General features: G+C 41.7%; 1 protein-coding gene across 6 annotated transcripts in view; it reads left to right on the top strand.

Moving 5' to 3' along the window:
- The first annotated feature begins 4,549 nt into the window (after window positions 1–4,549).
- The window catches only part of pdcd6ip (programmed cell death 6 interacting protein), an 88,925-nt gene continuing 75,079 nt past the window's right edge, over window positions 4,550–18,395 (top strand). For 3 of the 6 annotated variants that reach the window (XM_048530218.2, XM_048530216.2, XM_048530215.2), the window contains exon 1: window positions 4,550–4,839. In XM_048530218.2, coding sequence (XP_048386175.1) covers window positions 4,631–4,839 — 209 coding nt within the window. In that variant the 5' untranslated portion in view covers window positions 4,550–4,630. The remainder of the gene's footprint in view (window positions 4,840–18,395) is intronic. The other 3 variants (XM_048530220.2, XM_048530219.2, XM_048530217.2) reach the window with 1 other exon arrangement.

Raw genomic sequence — 18,395 nt, 5'->3', positions numbered from 1 at the left:
CAGTGAGTCGCTGGTCCTCTAGGCACAACTGATGTTCGTCTTGGTATGCCTTTCTGTGACTAAATCATAGAGTACAGAGTTGTGTGGCATGGGGCTGCTTCTGATGAACTTTGACAAAAACCACTGCAAAAGCACATGGTAGAAGAAAATATGTGACTGTCTGAATCCCCCCACAGCTGCTTCGAGGGCAGCATGTGGTGGCATAGATCAACCGGGTGTACACGAAGGACCTCACTGGTAGTGCCCTTCTCACCACCAGCCAAGTGATGCCTTTGTGCTTATTGGAGTGTTCTGGTGATGAGGCATGCTGCCAAATGACTTTGACGGTGTGCTCAGGAAAACACGCAACTGAAACCATCCTTCTCCTTTACCTGCAGGGTCTTGGGGATGCTATGTGCTGATGACTTTCTCATGGACTTACAGTCAAAGATGTTTTTCCTTTGCAAATTTCTCCAAGAAGGATAGGTGGTACAGAATGGTCCAACTATTTGGAGCGTTTCGCAACAACGAGGCCAGTCCCATCCTTTGCAATATCGGGGACATTTTGAACCTCAATACGTTGTGATATTTGTTGGTTGCTTATCGGGGGCTATGCACAGTTTGACGCAGCCGCATACAAAGGTAACCATCAGGATGAGGGCAGTGTTAGTTATGTTCTTCTCACACTTATCCAGAGTTTTTTTGCATGGACTCCCTGCAGGCAAGGTCTCCAGATAAAATGAAAGATGACTTGGGCGACTGCAACAGTGCAGTTTCGGGAATGGGCCAGACCTGTGCCACATACAACAGCAGAGAGTGCCTCACACCTGATGACCAGGTTTTTATCTGCAGTGGAGAGGGAGCAGTGCTCCCAAAAGACCAGTTTCTGCTTCACTTTAGCAGTGCATTCCTCCCGAGATTTTGCACACACCTCAAGCCTTCGAAACAGCCCTTTCAGGTAATCTGTCCTGATGGTGAAGTGGATAAAGGATTGGTCAACCCAGTTTCCAAAGAACATAGACCTTGCTCTTGACTCGATTTACTTTGGCTTCTGAGGCCAGTTTGAACTGGTTGCAGATGCTTATGACACAGTGGATGTGAGCAGAAAACAGCCCCCCATTTCAGGATCACATCCTTCCTGAGAGACTCTGCAAAAGGATCTATATGACACATAAACAAGGTAGGAAACAGTGAGTAGGCCTGTCTGACTCTGGATCTTATCAGGAAGCTTTCTGATTCCTATTCATTGATTGAGGCTGCACTATCGATGTTGGTGTAAAGCAGTTGGGATCCAGTTGGGAATTCCCTCCCCAGAGTCTATTTTGAGAATATGTCCCACATGTACATGTGCAATATCCTGTCAAAGGCCTTCTCCTGGTTTAGGCTGATGAGGCAGGCATCCATCCCACTGTCCTGCATGTAGGTAATTGTGCCCCTGAGGAGCGCAAGGTTCTCAGAGATCATCCTGCCTGGTACAACACAGATTCGGTCATGCTGAATCACTGATCCCCAAGCTGACCTGACACAGTTGACAATGACCTTAGATAGGATCTTGTAATCTGTATTTACAAGTGAAATTGGTCACTGATTTCTAATTTCTTCCCTGTCCCGCTTCTCCTTGTAGATGATGGTGATGATAGCTTTCTTCATCGATTTGCACATGCTATCTGACAGAAGCATACTGTCATACACCTTCACCAGGTCCTGGCCAATCAAATCCGACAGAGCTGACTATAACTCAGCCAGTAAGCCTTTGCTTTTCTAAGGACTAGTGGGCCCTTGTCACCTCATCCAAAGATAATGGCTGATCCAGCCTCTCCTACATGCTGTTATCTAAGACCTTCATGACAGAGGACAGGTATGACAGAGAGGCATTTCTGGGCGTTGTCACACAGATTGGCATAAAAGGATTTGCTGATCCTCAGTATGTCAGACTGATGACATGACCAAGCCATTTTTTCCTTCAGCCTACTGTGTACAGACCTCTTCTTGTGCACCTTCTGGAAGAAAAAATGCAAGCACATCTCATCGTGCTCCACGATGTGGACCATACACCAGAAGTTTATCGTGGAGGCCTCCAAGATGAAAAACAAGGCTCCTCTGTGACATCGATCCCCACTGTCTGCAGCAGGAGTAGGTTCTGCATGTTTTTCTGAAGTTTGAACAATTTTCCTATCTCTCTCTCTGGCCTTCTGAACACCTTTGAGGATGAAGAACTTCTTGATGTTCCACTTGACTGTTTTCCACCAGTCTGATGGAGTCTTAAAGAGGGGCTTCATGGTTTTCCAACCTGTGAAATCCTTTTCGAGCTCCTCAATGTTTCCTGGGATCAACAGCTTCACGTTCAGCTTACATGTGTTCTTGTAGGCCTGCTGGTCATCCTCTATGTGATGGTCGGCCAACAAAATGCATTGGAAATCAGAAATCTAACAGATGTTATCTTAAACATATGTTGTCTGGCAGTTAATCAGCCTTTTGTTAGTTGAAGCTAAGAACTCTCCCTAAAGAGGTACTCTTTACTGACTAATTATAATAGCAGTGTTTCCCCAGATCTTATAATTAGGTTAAAATGTAATGTTGCACTGGTGTGATATCATGGGCACAACTGTGCATGTAACAGCAGCCAGTTTTGGCAAGGGGAACGTAGACTTCATTTTTAGAAAGAAATCCCTGCAGTTTGAATGCTTCCTATCACAATCATCTGTTGCCCATCTCATCCACCTCACCACTTAACAACTTCATATCCCCAAATTTCACTGTTGAGTTACATGAAACCTGGGGCAATAAAATGGGTTCACACTGAGAAATCATTTGGAACCTCCTGCTGTCGATGATCATGGGTGTGCCAAGCTGGATGGAAAAGCAAGACAGCGAGAAGTAGAGTATATTCGATCAGGAACTGAGTTGGAAAGATTATTGAGGTAAACACTGCAAGCCAATATTTGTGTATGCTGCAAAGGGAAGAAGTCGAATTTTTGTATAGCGGCATATTTTGTTACTGTGGATATGTGCTTTGCATTTGTACTGTAGAGTAGTCGGCTTTAACATATGCATCCTGCACCAAATGATTGGACAATGATTTCTAAACATCACCAGATTCTTGCTGTATGGTAGGTAACTTATAGAGTCATAGGTTATACATTGCAGGAAGACCCTTTGATTCAACTCGTCCTCGCTGACCAGACATTCCAATGTGAGCTAGTCCCATTTACCAGCATTAGGCCTATATCCTCTAAACTCTTGCTATTCATATACCATCCAGTTTCCTTCTAAATATTGTAATTGTACCTGCCTCCACCCCTTCCTCTGTTTGCTCATTCCATATGTGCACCACTCTGCGTGAAAATGTTACCCCTCAGGTCCGTTTTATAAGTCTTTCCCTTCTCACCATAAATCTATGCCCGCTAGTTTTGGACACCCCCACCACAGGAAAAAGACCTTGGCTATTCCCCCAGTCCACACCCCTCAGGATTTTATAAGCCATTACAAAAGTCACCCTTCAGCCTCCAACATACCAGGGTAAAAAAATGCCCAACCTATTCACCTTCGTCCTTCAACTCAAACTTTCCAGTCCCAGTAACATCTTTGCACCCTCTCAAATTTTACATCATTCTTCTTACTGAAGGGTGACCATAATTTTGCATATTATTGTAAAAGTGGCTTAAATCGCTATTCTATTCAGCCACAACATGACATCCCAATGTTCTGAACAATGAAGGCAAGCATGTCAAACACCTTCTTTACATTCCTATTTTATCTGTCACTTCAGCCAGTGCATGATGGGAAAACAGCTTAGACGGCCATGGCAGGAGTTTGGTTTCCAATGTTTGCATTGGCATTGCAATGTATTGTTCATATGAAAACACCCAACTCCATATCTGGTGTGGAGATCCAAAATAATTCAGCAAAGTGCAGGTGATTATTATAGTGAGTAATGATAGTAATGACGCACTTGGTCTAAAACACTTGTTTTAGTATATATCACTATGGATATTTATACGTACATATCTGACTGAAATACCATTGTGAAACGTACAACTTTTTAAAATTTTCAAATGTTTTAACGCTATGGCGTTCAGTCATGAAATGGTCCAGCACAAAATCCTGATATAGTTTTAAACAGGTGGGTCAAAGAGCACTGAGCATGTGATCCCAGTTTTTGTGGCATTGAAACAGAAGGGCCAGTTCAAGAGAGTAAAACTTTTTTGCGCAGACTTGTGAAGATCTTTTGTCAGGTTTGTGATGAAACAGAAACGTGATTTTTAAAAACTCATTCAGGAAACTTAAAACAAACCTGAAGATTTTGAATACCTGCATCGGGTCGTATGATCGGTTTCTATGCCATCAAACAGAGTTTTGTTCCGTCTCCTCTCTCCTCAGCTACCCTTTAAAATCAGACCTTTGTTCAAGCAACTCTTGTGAAGAACATTCAATATTCTAAATGTGTTCAAGAAACATTAGCATTTCATATTTAGATTTGCGTAAGTGGCTCCAAAAAGATACAAACATACCCCTGTAACTCATCACCTTGCACTTCCTGCCTACACACTTACGTCACAGATTAGGGGAACGAGCTAACGTCATCCGGAAGTAATTCGTGGGGCGACGTCGAGAGCAGTGGGTTCTCAGCTTTCAACAGCTTTGGGGGGCGATGGCGACTACTTTCGTCTCTGTGCCTTTGAAGAAATCGTCCGAAGTGGACCTTGCGAAGCCGCTCTCCAAGTTTATCCACGACACTTATCCGAGTGGGGAATCACAGGCCGAATACATCAAGGCGGCTGAAGAGCTGAACAACCTTCGGAAAAGTGCCGTCTGTAGGGCGCTCGACAAACACGACAGTTCTCTGGAGATTTTGTTGAGGTAAGTTTGTCCTGGGTTAGGGCCTGTGGAAAGTTTTTTTTAAAAAAACGTACGTCTAAGGGAAGGGAGAAAGGTGGGCGAACAAACAGTGGAGGGGCCAAGGATGAGTCTATGCGCAGATGAGTCGCCGACTTGTCGTTTGAAATGCGCAGTTCCAACACCGACTCGCCTTTGAGGGCCTTATCCTAGATTGGCCCAATTCATGGTTTTGTTAATTTTTTTCTATTAAAAATGGAAGCCTTCAAATTAACTTTCATCTTTTATCCAGGGAACGGGATCATGCAAGCCTACTGTAAACGCTAGAAACTTGCCGAATATATTTGTGAATTGCGGTCATCGGGTTTGTTTGGCGTACAGCTTACAGTGGCCTTTTCATCGGCATAAACTGGCTGGACGAAATGGCCTGTTTCTGTGTTACACGTCTTGCATGTGATCCTCATGGGCTAACTGCTGTTGGTGCTTGGGCTCGATGGCAACTTTCATCGTAGAAAATAGTCTTGAGTCGCCTTCTAAATGAACATTTACGTTCTTGATTCTATGAATTAAGTTCCTGGAGGAAAAATGAAGGAGAAGTGGATGTATATTACTGCCTTAGAGTTGTAAAATAGTCAGAAAATTACTCACGTTTATGCTAAATCTGTCATATTGCAGGGCTTTTAACTTTGCAAGCGAGCTCAATTTTCCATGTACGAACATGATATCTTTTGTAGAGATTGTTTTTATTCATAGCCAAACTCTGGATGTTGGAAATCTTAAACAAAGAACAGTAGAAGAGAAACTACTCATGAGGCTGCAAAGGAAAACAGTTAACGTTTCATGTTTAGTGACCCTTGGTGAAAACCGAAAGTAGCTAGGAAATAGAGGTACCCTGTATTTATGCTGATGACGGAGTGGAGAGGAGAGTCGGGTGGGTTCTGTTTCCATATATTCTGCTCTTTTTCTGTTATCCCTCCTTCATCAATTTGAATATCCCCATATCCGAATTGCTTTCAGTTTTGAAGAAGTGTCACGGACCTTGAAATGTTAACCTTGTTTTCTCTTCACAAGCGCTGATTGCCTTGCTGAGCTTTTTTAGTTCTTTGTTTTTGTACATTTTCTTTAAAAAAAGCCCCACTTTTATTGATTTAGTGCCACATGATCTTTCACTCATGTATGAGCAGAAGGCTGCTGAAGCAACTATCTGAAAGACCACGGATAATGGGAACTGCAGATGCTGGAGAATTCCAAGATAATAAAATGTGAGGCTGGATGAACACAGCAGGCCAAGCAGCATCTCAGGAGCACAAAAGCTGACGTTTCGGGCCTAGACCCTTCATCAGAGGTCTGAAAGACCAGACTGCTAATTTGGCATCCCTGTTACTAAAATACCAGTGGAAATGATGTATTGAACCCTTAGCTGGGTTTTGAACCTTGTGATGTAAAATAAATGCTGTAATGGAACAAATCTTCAAGGGGTCAAAAAATGATATTTTTTCCGTATAATTGGTTCTGGCTGAACAAGATTTATAGGACACTTAGAAAATAAAAGACTTGTGAAGATATAGTGGTTTGAATTGACATCTTGTCATCTTGCTCATGGGCAGTGAGCAATCCTTTGGTCTTAAAATTGACTTTTTAATCACTACAGAACAAAACTGCACTCTTTATCGTCTTAAGAGCAGCAGGTGCTTTCACAATGGGATGCTCTCAGCAACTGTGGAGATTAACAAGATGTGTGCTGATAATTTAAGATTGGAGGCCTGTGATTAGTGTGCGTAATGCTGGTGAATATCTAACTCTTTGTTTCATCTTTATAGGTAAATCCACTGTTAAACTTGTATTTTCTGGTTTCATGTTTCAGCTTCACCTGTCTTTGTTGCTCATGATTTTTATTTTACAATGTCTTCTTAAACTTCACATTCTTTGCCATAAGTTTTGGCATTCCAGTATTGTGTGTCATAATGCTGACTCTAACTCGAAAGGCCTACAAGCAAGTCTCACTTCAAGACTCAAGTGTAAAATCTGGACTGAGACTCCAGTGCGGTACCAAAGGAGTGCTGCGTTATCAGAGTTTTGAGGTGTTATTCAGGGGATGGGCCTGGGTGGGATGCTTCAAGGGACGGTGTGGACTTGTTGGGCCGAAGGGCCTGTTTTCACACTGTAGGGAATCTGATCTGGAATCTAATCTAATCTGTATCAGCTGCCTTCCCTGATGCATGTGGAAGACCCTGTGTCACAAATTCAAAGCAGATAGGGGTGTTGTCCCTGATAACAAAGTGTGAAGCTGGATGAACACAGCAGGCCAAGCAGCATCTCAGGAGCACAAAAGCTGATGTTTCAGGCCTAGACCCTTCATCAGAGAGGAGGATGGGGAGAGGGTTCTGGAATAAATAGGGAGAGAGGGGGAGGCAGACCGAAGATGGAGAGGAGCGTATAGGTGGGGAGGTAGGGAGGGGATAGGTCAGTCCAGGGAGGACGGACAGGTCAAGGAGGCGAGATGAGGTTAGTAGGAAATGGAGGTGCGGCCTGAGGTGGGAGGAGGGGATAGGTGAAAGGAAGATCAGGTTAGGGAGGTGGGGACAAGCTGGGCTGGTTTTGGGATGCAGTGGGGGGAGGGGATGAGCTGGGCTGGTTTTGGGATGCAGTGGGGGAAGGGGAGATTTTGAAGCTTGTGAAGTCCACATTGATTCCATTAGGCTGCAGGGTTCCCAAGTGGAATATGAGTTGCTGTTCCTGCAACCTTCGGGTGGCATCATTGTGGCACTGTAGGAGGCCCATGATGGACATGTCGTCTAAGGAATGGGAGGGGGAGTTAAAATGGTTCGCGACTGAGAGGTGCAGTTGTTTATTGCGAACTGAGCAGAGGTGTTCTACAAAGCGGTCCCCAAGCCTCCGCTTGGTTTCCCCAATGTAGAGGAAGCCACACCGGGTACAGTGGATACAGTGTACCACATTCATGGATGTGCAGATGAACATCTGCTTGACGTGGCAAGTCATCTTGGGGCCTGGGTTAGGGGTGAGGGAGGAGGTGTGGGGGCAAATGTAGCACTTCCTGGTGTCCCAGCTAATAATTAATCGCCATTGTTTTTTAAAAGAATGATTATCTAATCTTTAAAATTGTTGGTGGGGAGGGGTGGGCTTTGGCTAAATAGGCTGATGTATTTCCTGCCTTCCAATGGTGATTGAACTTCACAATCAATTATGTATTTTGTTTGAAGTGGTTTGGGACCACCAGTGTTTCTGTAAGAAGCTATATGAGTGCAAATCTATCTTCCTGGTCCATTACGTCACCTCAGTCAATCATGCCTCATGATTCTTCACTTCATCCCATAGAAGAATTGATTTTTGTTCGAACACCATGCCTGATGTTGTGAGATTCATAAAACATTAAGATCTTGAAGTGGACTTAGTAATTTTACAGTACATTTGATCAGTTAGTGTCGTTTGTTGATTTGGATTAGGAGATGTCGCCTATCGCTGAAGGCTGGGATTTTCCCAAGTGGGTATTGAATAATGTTGTAATCTGCAGGCTGACATCAATAAGTCATAGGACAGAAGTTTATTGATGGCCTTTTGTGTTCATCTGTTTGATTTTACTTAGTCAGTTTTCAGTAATGCTTATCTTGGGCGGTTAATAACAAAGTGGTCCTGAGGGGCATGTGTCCTGAATGAGATTTAGTAGTCATGAGCTGAGGCAGCAAGTTGTTGAACTCTGAATGTAAACAGCTGTGAGATCTCTCTAAAGTCTGTTTTTTTTTGTGATGGGCATGACCGAATGGACATTTGGATGATCCAGCAACCCCGCTCTCACCAAGACTAGCAATGAATGCCACCCAATCCCCTTGCTTAATGAATCTCAAGTGCTAGATTTCAAAGTGTGTCAAACTCTGGAGAATTAATAACAATAAATGGGGTCATACAGGAAACGATACTGATCTATACCCTTGACTCTGACGTTATTTATGTTCTCTGGGCTTGTATAGCATGGTGTATTTGTAGTTTTCGTCATTCCCTTTACTATGTCAGATTAAAAAGACATTTTTGTAAGGAAGTTGAGACTTATTGACTATAAATTTAAAACATTCATTCTGTGGAAATTTACCTAAATGTATGGGGATAAGGTAGGAAGGTGGAGTTGAGGATTATCAAATTAACCATGATGTGATTCTCATACAATCCCTACAATGTGTAAACAGGTACTTCGGCCCAACAAGCCTACACCAACCCTCAGAGCATCCCATCCCACATAACTCACCTAATCTATACATCCCTGAACACGATGGGCAATTTACCATGGCCACCTTTGGACTGCTGGAGGAAACCAGAGCACCTGGAGGAAACTCGCGCAAACTCCACACACAGTGGTCCAAGGGTGGAATTGAACTGGGTCCCTGGCGCTGTGAGATGCCACTGTGCTGCCCTGGAGGACTGCTGGGATTGGATCATTGAATGGAAGAGCAGCCTCAATGGGCCACTTCTGCTCCTTTACCTCTTTGTGGTCAAACATATTACAGGTTTCATTCTACCGTTGATACTGAATACATGCACGTAAAAATGATATTCAATCATTTGAGAACCAAATTGATCATAAGCATAGACTTTTTAAATGTGTGATTTTGTCAGACTACTGGTTTAGAAACAAGCGAATGCTGTTCCTTTTGAGTTGTGGGAATTGGAGATTTTTTGAAAGGAGGAAGTGGGTTGGTAGTTAAAAGATACAAACATAATTTTTTAAAACATTCACAGAATGTGCATGTTGCTGGTTTGGTCAACACTTACTGTTTGCTCATCCCTTATTGCTCTGGAGAAGGTGGGGGTGATGAAAAGAATTCTCTTTTGATTATCAGCTGCCAGTCTCTCTTCATACTCCTCCTTTACTTCTCTCTTTGCTTTTTCAGCACCCCATCTGAACCTTCTATATTCAGCCTGGTCCTCAACTGTATTTTCTACTTGACATAAACACACTGTTTCTTATGTATCATAATTTCTATCTCTCTTTGTTCAGGAAGCCTTGGATTTGCTGGCAGTATTGTTTCCTTTTTAAGGGAATAGAATTTGACTGTGCCTGCCCCATCCTTTTTGAAGTATACCACTGTTTAGCAGCTGTTTTGTCTGCCAACCTTTAACTTCAATATTTTCAAACCAGCTCTGTTCTTAGTCCACTGATATTGGTTTTCTCCCAGTTAATTATTCTTAGTCCAGATTGTTCATTATCCTTTTCCACTGTCACCCTTAGCCTCATATGTACATTCTCTCAATGGCACTTGATGTATCTGGCTCATCTCATTTCAAAGAACCAGCTCCAGCAGGGCATCCTTTACTATTGAGTAGTTGAGAAGTGTAGGTTTGTGTCTTAGCTTTTATGAATGTTTATTGATGACTTTTAGTTGCAATAACAGTGGAAAGAATTAACTGTCCTTTTGAGTTGGTCACAGGGGCTTTGGATCTTATTTTAGCAGTTGTAAGTCTTTGGAATGATGTACCAGCAAAAGCAGTTTGTGATACATCGATGGGCTCCTTTTCAATGATGCCTGCATTGAGGGTTAGGAAATCAATTTTAAGATTAGAAGTACCAGATGATCAGCTAATCAGAAGTGAATGGGTTGTGTGCTCATCAGACTGAAAAGGTCATCAATGGAATGCAACTAATTCGCTTCACAAAGTATGTTATTACTTAATACAATATTCTAAAATTTCTGTCATTTGACTTAAATCATTTGGTTTTGTTTGATCCCTTTGCTTCATGTTAAATAGATTTGGCAAATTGTATTTTACTTTATAGATCATGCATCCTTATTAAACAGGAAAACAGTTTAAATCTTCATTTGTGTGGCCTGACATCAACTGTTGTGATATTGCAAAAGTTTCCGAGGAACAGTTTCTCTCCACACCCACTGCCTGCCTCCCCAACCAGATGACTTCTAATAAAGCACATTCAGGATTGGAAACTGTAGAATATCTCAGTCCACACCTTGTCCAGAAAAGTTTGACAGCAAACTTTTGGTGCACCATTTAGTGATTGAATTGTTTGACTTATATCTAAGTGTTGAGCAAAAAGCACTGACCTTGCTCATTAGATGTATTTCTTTTGATCATACAAGTAGAAAAGGAGAAATATTTTGAATTATAGGATATCATTGGAAGTGTGGTCATCAAGTTGGTAACAAAAGGTAATTCCGGTGGTAATTTCCTTGTTGACTTAGCATGACAACAATTTAAAAGCAGTATCATCATCAGCTACTCTTAGGAGAATTTCCCACCCACTCTGGCATTGATTGTAAGGAATTACCATTTCAAACAGGCAGAGTGTCTCTGCTTTATTCTATGTGAATCAGGTAATATTTTATTTAATGGAGACTAATACTTGAGTGATCATCATTTACTCATTAAACAATTTGCTTCTACGTGTTGTTCTCTTTTAATTCATGGAATGTGAACTTTGCCTAATTGCCCTAGAGAAGTTATGAGCTGCTGCAATCCATATCATGTAAGCACGCACGCAATAATGTAGACAAGAGTCCAGGATTTTAACCTAGCAACACTGAAGAGATGATGCAGTTCCACATCAAGATGGAGCGGCTTGGAAGGGAATTTACAAGTAGTAGTGTTGCCATCTGCTTTTTTTTGGAATGATAGTAGTTATGGGTTTAAGAGGTGCTGTCTAAGGGGGCTTGATGAGTTCTTGTAGATGTGCAAAAGTGATGGAGGAGGTGAATATTTCTGGATGGACCACTTTCTTCCGGTTGCTGTCAAACTTTTGAGAATTGGTAGAATAGTACTCATTCGGCTAAGTTAGCAATATTCCATCATACTCCTGACTTGTCTTGTAGATTGAGGACAGATTTTGGAGAATTGAGGTGAGTTACTTGCTGCAGGCACATGACCTGGTCTTACAGCCACGGTATTAGGGGTAGCACGGTGGCTCAATGATTAGCTCTGCGGTGTCACAGCGCCAGGGACCTGGGTTCAATTCCATCGTCAGGTGACTGTCTGTGCAGAGTTTGCACGTTCTCCCTGTGTCTGTGTGGGTTTCCTCCGGGTACTCCAGTTTCCTCCCACAGTCCAAAGATGTGCGGTCTAGGTGGGATTGGCCATGTTAAATTGCCTGTAGTGTTCAGGGGTGTGTGGGTTCTAGGGGAATGGGCCTGGGTGGGATGCTCCAAGGGGCAGTGTGGATTGTTGGGCTGAAGGACCTGTTACCACACTGTAGGGAATCTAACCTAATCTACTTGTATGACTCGTCTAGATTACTTTCTGGTCCGTGGTATTCCCTAGGATGTTGATAATGGGGGATTTGTCAAAGGGGCAGTTGTTAACATTTAATCTTGGAGATGTTTGTTGCCTGGAACTTAAGGTGTAAATGTTATTTGCCACTTCTCAGTCGAGGCCTGAATTTTGTGGAAATCTTGCAGCATTTAGACATTGCTGTACTCAGTATCTGAGGAATTGGAAATTACTTTGAACATTCGGCAATGAACATCCTCTCTCTTGAACTGAATTTTTATGGCGTCGTTGAGAAGCGGTTGAAGATAGTTGTACATAGGACACAGCCAGGAAGCCCAGTTTGAAGTCCTGCTTACTGCAGAGGCGTGTAGTAACTCTTTATGAATAGATTGATTAGAAAATGTCTGCCCCAAGAGATACTGGCAACGATGTTCTGGAGCTGATGTAACTGACCTCCAATAGTCATAACCATTTTACTTTGTGCCAGATATGACTCCAACTAGCAGAGAGTTTCACCTGATTCTCATTGACATCAGTTTAGCAATAATTCTTGTGCGCTACTCGGTCTTTTGTAGCCTTTATGTCAAGTGCAGTGACTCTTGGCTGGCATCTGGAACTCAAGTCCTTTACTTCATATTTGAACTAAGGCTGTGAGGAGGTCAAAGGTTGAGTGGGCTCTGTGTCATGAGCAGATTATTGCTGAGAAAGCAGCCCCAGATTGCACTGTTGATGACACTTTCTGTCCCTTTACTCGTTGAGAATAGACTGGGACAGTATTTGACTGGGTTGGATTTGCCATGCTTCCTGTGTACATGCCTGGGCAGTTTTCCACGTTGAGCAGATGCCTGTGTTGTAGATGTATTGGAACAGCTTGGCCAGGACAGCAGCAAGTTCTGGAGCTCACATGTTCAGCACTATTGCTGGACTGTCGTCAGAACTCAATATCTTTGCAGTTATCCAGTGCCTTCAACCATTTCTTGACATTGCGTGGAGTGAACCGAATTGGATGAAGACTGGCATGTGATGCTGGGGATCTCAGAAAAATGCAGTGATGGATTATCAATTTGTATTTCTGGCTGAGGATTGTTGCAAATGCTTCAGTCTCCTGTGTTGATTGTTTTGGTCTCCCCATCACTGAATTTGAAAATATTTATGGAGCCCCCTTCTCCAGTGAGTTGTTTAATTGTCCAGTACCTTAGTATCATGATTGTAGAGCTTGGATCCAATCCACTGGTTGTGGAATTGCTTCATTCCATTGATCAGTTGTGACTTCGCATGCATGAAGTCCTTTGGTTTCTTAATCAGGTCAACACATCATTTTAGGTCTTGGTGCTGCTTCTGACATGTCCTCCTGCACTATTCAATGCATTGAGATTGGCTGTCCTGGATGATTTGTAATGGCAATGTCAGGAAGATGCCAGGCTGAGTTTGCAGATAGTGTTTGATGAGATGCTGTGGAGCATAAGCAACAGAATTATATTCCATTTCTGTTCTTAAGGTGTAAATGATAACCAACAGAATGTTCCTTTTGTTTGACCTGATGTCGTCATGAGAATTTGTGGGAACTAGAGTCAGTGTCCAGGATTCTGTCCTTTTACTGTTATACCACAATGTCACTAACTCTTCTGTCCTGCATGTGGAACTGTGTGATCTTATTTGTGACATGATCTGTAAGATACGGTTCTGAGAATGGCTGTCACACTCTTGCTGAATGAGTCTGAGAGATAGCCCTCCCAGTTCTTAGCGCTAGTCCCCAGATGATAGTAAGCATGTTCGTAATACACCTGAGGATTGGGAGTATATTAGATATCAGCATGTGGAGGACCATGGGATTGGTTGAGAATGTGGAAAATCGAACACAATAGTAAGCTTGTGGAAAACATAATAACCAACTGTGAATGTTTGTTTCTACAGGTATTTAAAGAGACAATGATTTGTGAAAACTGACCTAGGTCCCTATCTATCAGAAGTGGAGGAATTTATAACAGGGAACAATGAAATAGCTGACAAACTAAATTTAAATGTTACTTCTTCCTTTACAAAGGGGAACACAAATGACCTATCAGAAATGATGGGGAAGACAAGATTTAGTGAGATGGAGGAGGAACTGAAGCAGTTTTTCATGAGCAGAGAAGTGATATGGAGGAAATCAGGATTGAAAACCAATAAATCCCCAGGGCTTGATAATCTAATCCCAGAGTAAATAAGAAAATGGCCCTAGAAGTAGTGGGTATGTTTGTCAACTTCCAAGATACTTTGGACTCTGGAATACATCCTATAGGTTGGATGATAGTTAATGTAACCCACTATTTTAAGAAGGGAGCTAGAGAAAAAGCAGGGAATTACAGAACAGTTAGAAAACAGTAGCAAAATCAGAATAAAAGCATGGAATTACAGAAGGGAAGTCATGCTTGACAAATCTTCTTGTGAGTTTCTTCAAGGATGTAACCAGTGGACTTGATCAGCAGAGCCAGTCAATGTGGTTTATTTGGACTTGCAGAACATGCTCTTTTTTTGTCCCACATGAAAGATTAGTGTACAAAATTCAAGTGCATTGGATTGGGGGTACTGTATTGAGATAGAAAATGATTTAGTAGATAAGAAACAGTGGGAATGAATGGGTTTTTTTCTGAATGGCAGGAAGTGACTGGATACTGTAGGGATTGGCACTAAGATCCAAGCTATTAACAATATTTGTTAATGATACAGATGAGAGAATTCGATGCAATGTGAGATTTTACAGATGGTTCAAAGCTGGTTGGAAAACTGTACTGTGAAGAGGATGCAGAGATATTAATGTGATTTGGATGGGCTGAATGAGCAGTCAAATGCATGGCTGATTCAATGTAATGTGAATTGCAGTGAGGTTAGCCACCTTTTGGTAGCAAAATTTAGGCAATATTATGTCGCAATAAATTGAGAGAGGGAAATGTTCAGTGAGACCTGGGTGTCCTTGTGCACCAGTTGCTGAAAGTAAACATACAGGTACAGCAGGCAATAAAAAGACAAAAAGTGCACCTTGATGGGCATAGTGAGATGATTCCAATACAGGAGCAGCACTGCCTTAACTGCAATTATACAGGGCATTAGTAAGACCATGCCTGGAATATTGTGTGCAGTTTTGGTCTCTATCTGAGGAAAGATGTTCATGATTTGGAGAAATGCAGCAAATGTTTACCAAATTTGGTTCCTGGGACGGCAGGACTTGCATACAAAGAGTTTTGAGTTGGTTCGTGTTTTATTCACTGGAATTTAGAACAATGAGGGAGGATCTCCTAGAAACCTATAAAATTCTAACAATATGAGACAGATTAACTGCTGGAAGAATGTTTCCGATTCTGGTAAGCCCAGAATCAAAGATCATATTTTAAGAGTAAGGATAAATTTTTTTAGGGTTATGATGAGGAGAAACTTCTTCACCCAGAAAATGGTGAGCCTGTGGAAGTCATGATCACAAAGTGAGGCCAAAGCATCGTTTTCAAGAACGAGGAAGATATAGCTCGTAGGGATGGGCCACGATCATGTTGAATGTCGGAGCAAGCTTGAAGAGTTGAATGGCCTACGCCTGCTCCTATCTTCTGACTTTCTATGAGTACTTTGCAAGCTCATCAGGTTGCATTTGACTTTTCATTTCTGGTACCAGGCCTGCTTGTTCTTCCAGTTTAATTCGTTTCTTGAGACATGATGTGGACATGCCGGTGTTGGACTGGGTGGACAGGGTCAGAAATCTCACAACACCAGGTTTATTTGACAACACAAGCTTTTGGAGCCTCACTCTTCCTCTTAGGTGTTAGTGAGAGGGGTATCAGGCACAGCATTTATAAGTAAAAGATCAAAGTTTCACATCATTGAGGATGTACTAAACAAATCTTGAGACAAGCAGCTCTGCTGTTACTGGGGGCAGTTAAGAGTGACCTACGTTGCGTGACCAGAACAGGTAAGGACAGCAGATTTCTTTCCTTATTAAAGATAGTAATGAGCTAGATGGAATTGTATGACAATGGTTGCGTAGTTTTCATTAAATTTTTAATGCCAGCGTTATTTAATTGAATTCAGATTCCAAAGCATACACTGGTGGAATCAAGCCATGCCAGTAGAAAATGATCTGAACCTCTGGATTACCAGTCATGTGACTTCACCACCTTTTTAAAATGAGCAGAATTTCAGTGCTTTGCGCAGGCACTGCCTGAACAGTTGTTTTTAAACAAGCTTTGACTTGTAGTATTTTATGTATTGAAAATAACACCAGTATTATAATTTTGCAAGCTCAATTACAAGCATCTTGTTATCTCATTTTAGCACTCATTTTGTAGTAAAATTGTTGCAGTTCAAGCCTGTAGCAGTTTGTTCAGTTTTAACTCCGTTTTGTCACATAAAGCATACTTGTTTACAATCAATGTTGAATTCTTTATTACAAGGGTCTGTTAAACTATGTTATAGGCTGAGACCGATTTGTTTTTAAATTGGTAAGAGAATGGAGGATTATGGGGATGAGGCAGGAAGTGGAGTTGAGCATTATCAGAATGCCTTGATCTCTGATCTCTCTTCTACACTTTAGCATCAAACGACAGCTCCGCAGGAGTTCAAGGATTGTGTCCTGAGGATAGCACCAACCATCTTGACTATATAAATAATTGTCTTTGTAATAATTTTAAAGCTCTTGTAGCCTCCTCTGGATGTCAGAGGTCTGTCTTCAAGTTTCAGATATGTATTGTAATTAAATGTATCTTTAATAGCAGAGGTTGGATTGTTCACTGTTGATTTCACAACGTTCAGCAGCATTCTCCATATCCAGACGTTCAAGCAGTTATTGTCCAAATGAATTAGTATCTGGATTTCAAGTTTGGACTAATGTGGCAAGTTATATTCATGCCATACAATTCCAAGAAGTGAACATCTCCCAGAAGACAGGAATCTAACATTTCTTCTTGACACTTCATGATATTATTATTGCTAAATCCTCCTATGATCAGTATCTTAGGGAGTACCACAGATCAGAAACCAAACTCTGCTAGCTGCCAATGCTTTTGGTTTAAAAAATGAGGTAACAAGGCTTATAATTCAGTCGTAACTCCCATCCTGACTACTCAAAGCCTGTCTCCCAGCTGCATGGCATAAGTTTAGGAGTATGGTGTAGTAATATACTTGTCTGAATGAATACTGTCTGAACAACAGTCATGAAGCTTGACACCACCCAATACTAAGAGGCCCATTTGATTTGCACCACATTGAACATTCGCTTACTCCCTGCCAAACTGGTGCACAGTAGTGGAACTCTGGAAGGCTTCTTGGACAGCATCTTCCAAATCCAGAGCCCATACCTTCTGGCCAAGGTTGGCAGAAATATAAGACATCACCAATTGCAAGTTTCCCTCCCAGTCACATCCAATTTTTTCTTGGTATCATCTTGAACAGTTGACTTGGTCTAGCCAGCAGTATCCATATCCTATGAATGTTTTTTTTCTTAAAATGAAAGCACGCTGGTTTATTTTGTAACGTTATTGTAATGTTCATTACCAACTCTCCTGCCTTCAAGAGTTTTTGCTTATTGGACCTTCCCTCCCCAGCCTACTCGATACTGATTTCCTTTTTTACTGTATATTTTCTTGTCTGTTAATGTGCTTTGCTTTTGTGTCCCTTTAGACTTTTGATACCTGATTGTGCTGTAGATCCTGTTATTACTGCACATCTCTTGGAAACTAGTGACTCTCCTCTGATCTGTGGAGTTACCTTGATCTAACACTCAACAGTGCTCGGTTGTGTAGTAGTGGGAATTGATGACAAAATTTTGAATAATTGCTCAATTGGATATGAATTTTAAGTGTTTTGTACAGAGTTTTTGGCATAGTTGTTGTGAGATACTTTCCTACATGTAGAATTGTGCAGGTGAATCTGTCACTTTCATATCTTTTTTTAAAATGTCATTCCAGTTTTTCTGCATACATTGAAATAAAGGGCAAATGAAATATTTATGCTGAAACTAGCTAATTTGAAGTCGTCTTTTGATTATGTGATTCGAATATTTCTGTCAGGCCAGCTTGTGTTGCCTAGCCCTAATTTTCTTTGAGAGGGTGGTTAGTCATGAGCTGCCACCTTGTAATGCTGCATTCCTTCTGATGGAGGTAAACCCATACAGCATTTTGCTGATGTTGCAGAATTTTAATGTGGAAAAAATAGTGAGCTATTTCCAAGTCAGTTTTCTTATAAGATTTGGAAGGAAGGTTACAGGTGATTATGTTCCCCATGTGTTTGTCACTGTTGGCCTTATAGATTGTAGAGGGCAGGAATTTGAAAAGTATTGTCAGAGAGGCCATTGTCTGATAGTGCAGTGCATCTTGTAGTTGGCCCATATT

The sequence above is a fragment of the Stegostoma tigrinum genome, chromosome 5 (genome assembly GCF_030684315.1).
Source record: "Stegostoma tigrinum isolate sSteTig4 chromosome 5, sSteTig4.hap1, whole genome shotgun sequence".
NCBI classification, from domain to species: domain Eukaryota; kingdom Metazoa; phylum Chordata; class Chondrichthyes; order Orectolobiformes; family Stegostomatidae; genus Stegostoma; species Stegostoma tigrinum.
The sequence above is the reverse complement of the archived record's forward strand: the minus strand, read 5'-3'. Positions and strand labels throughout refer to the sequence as shown.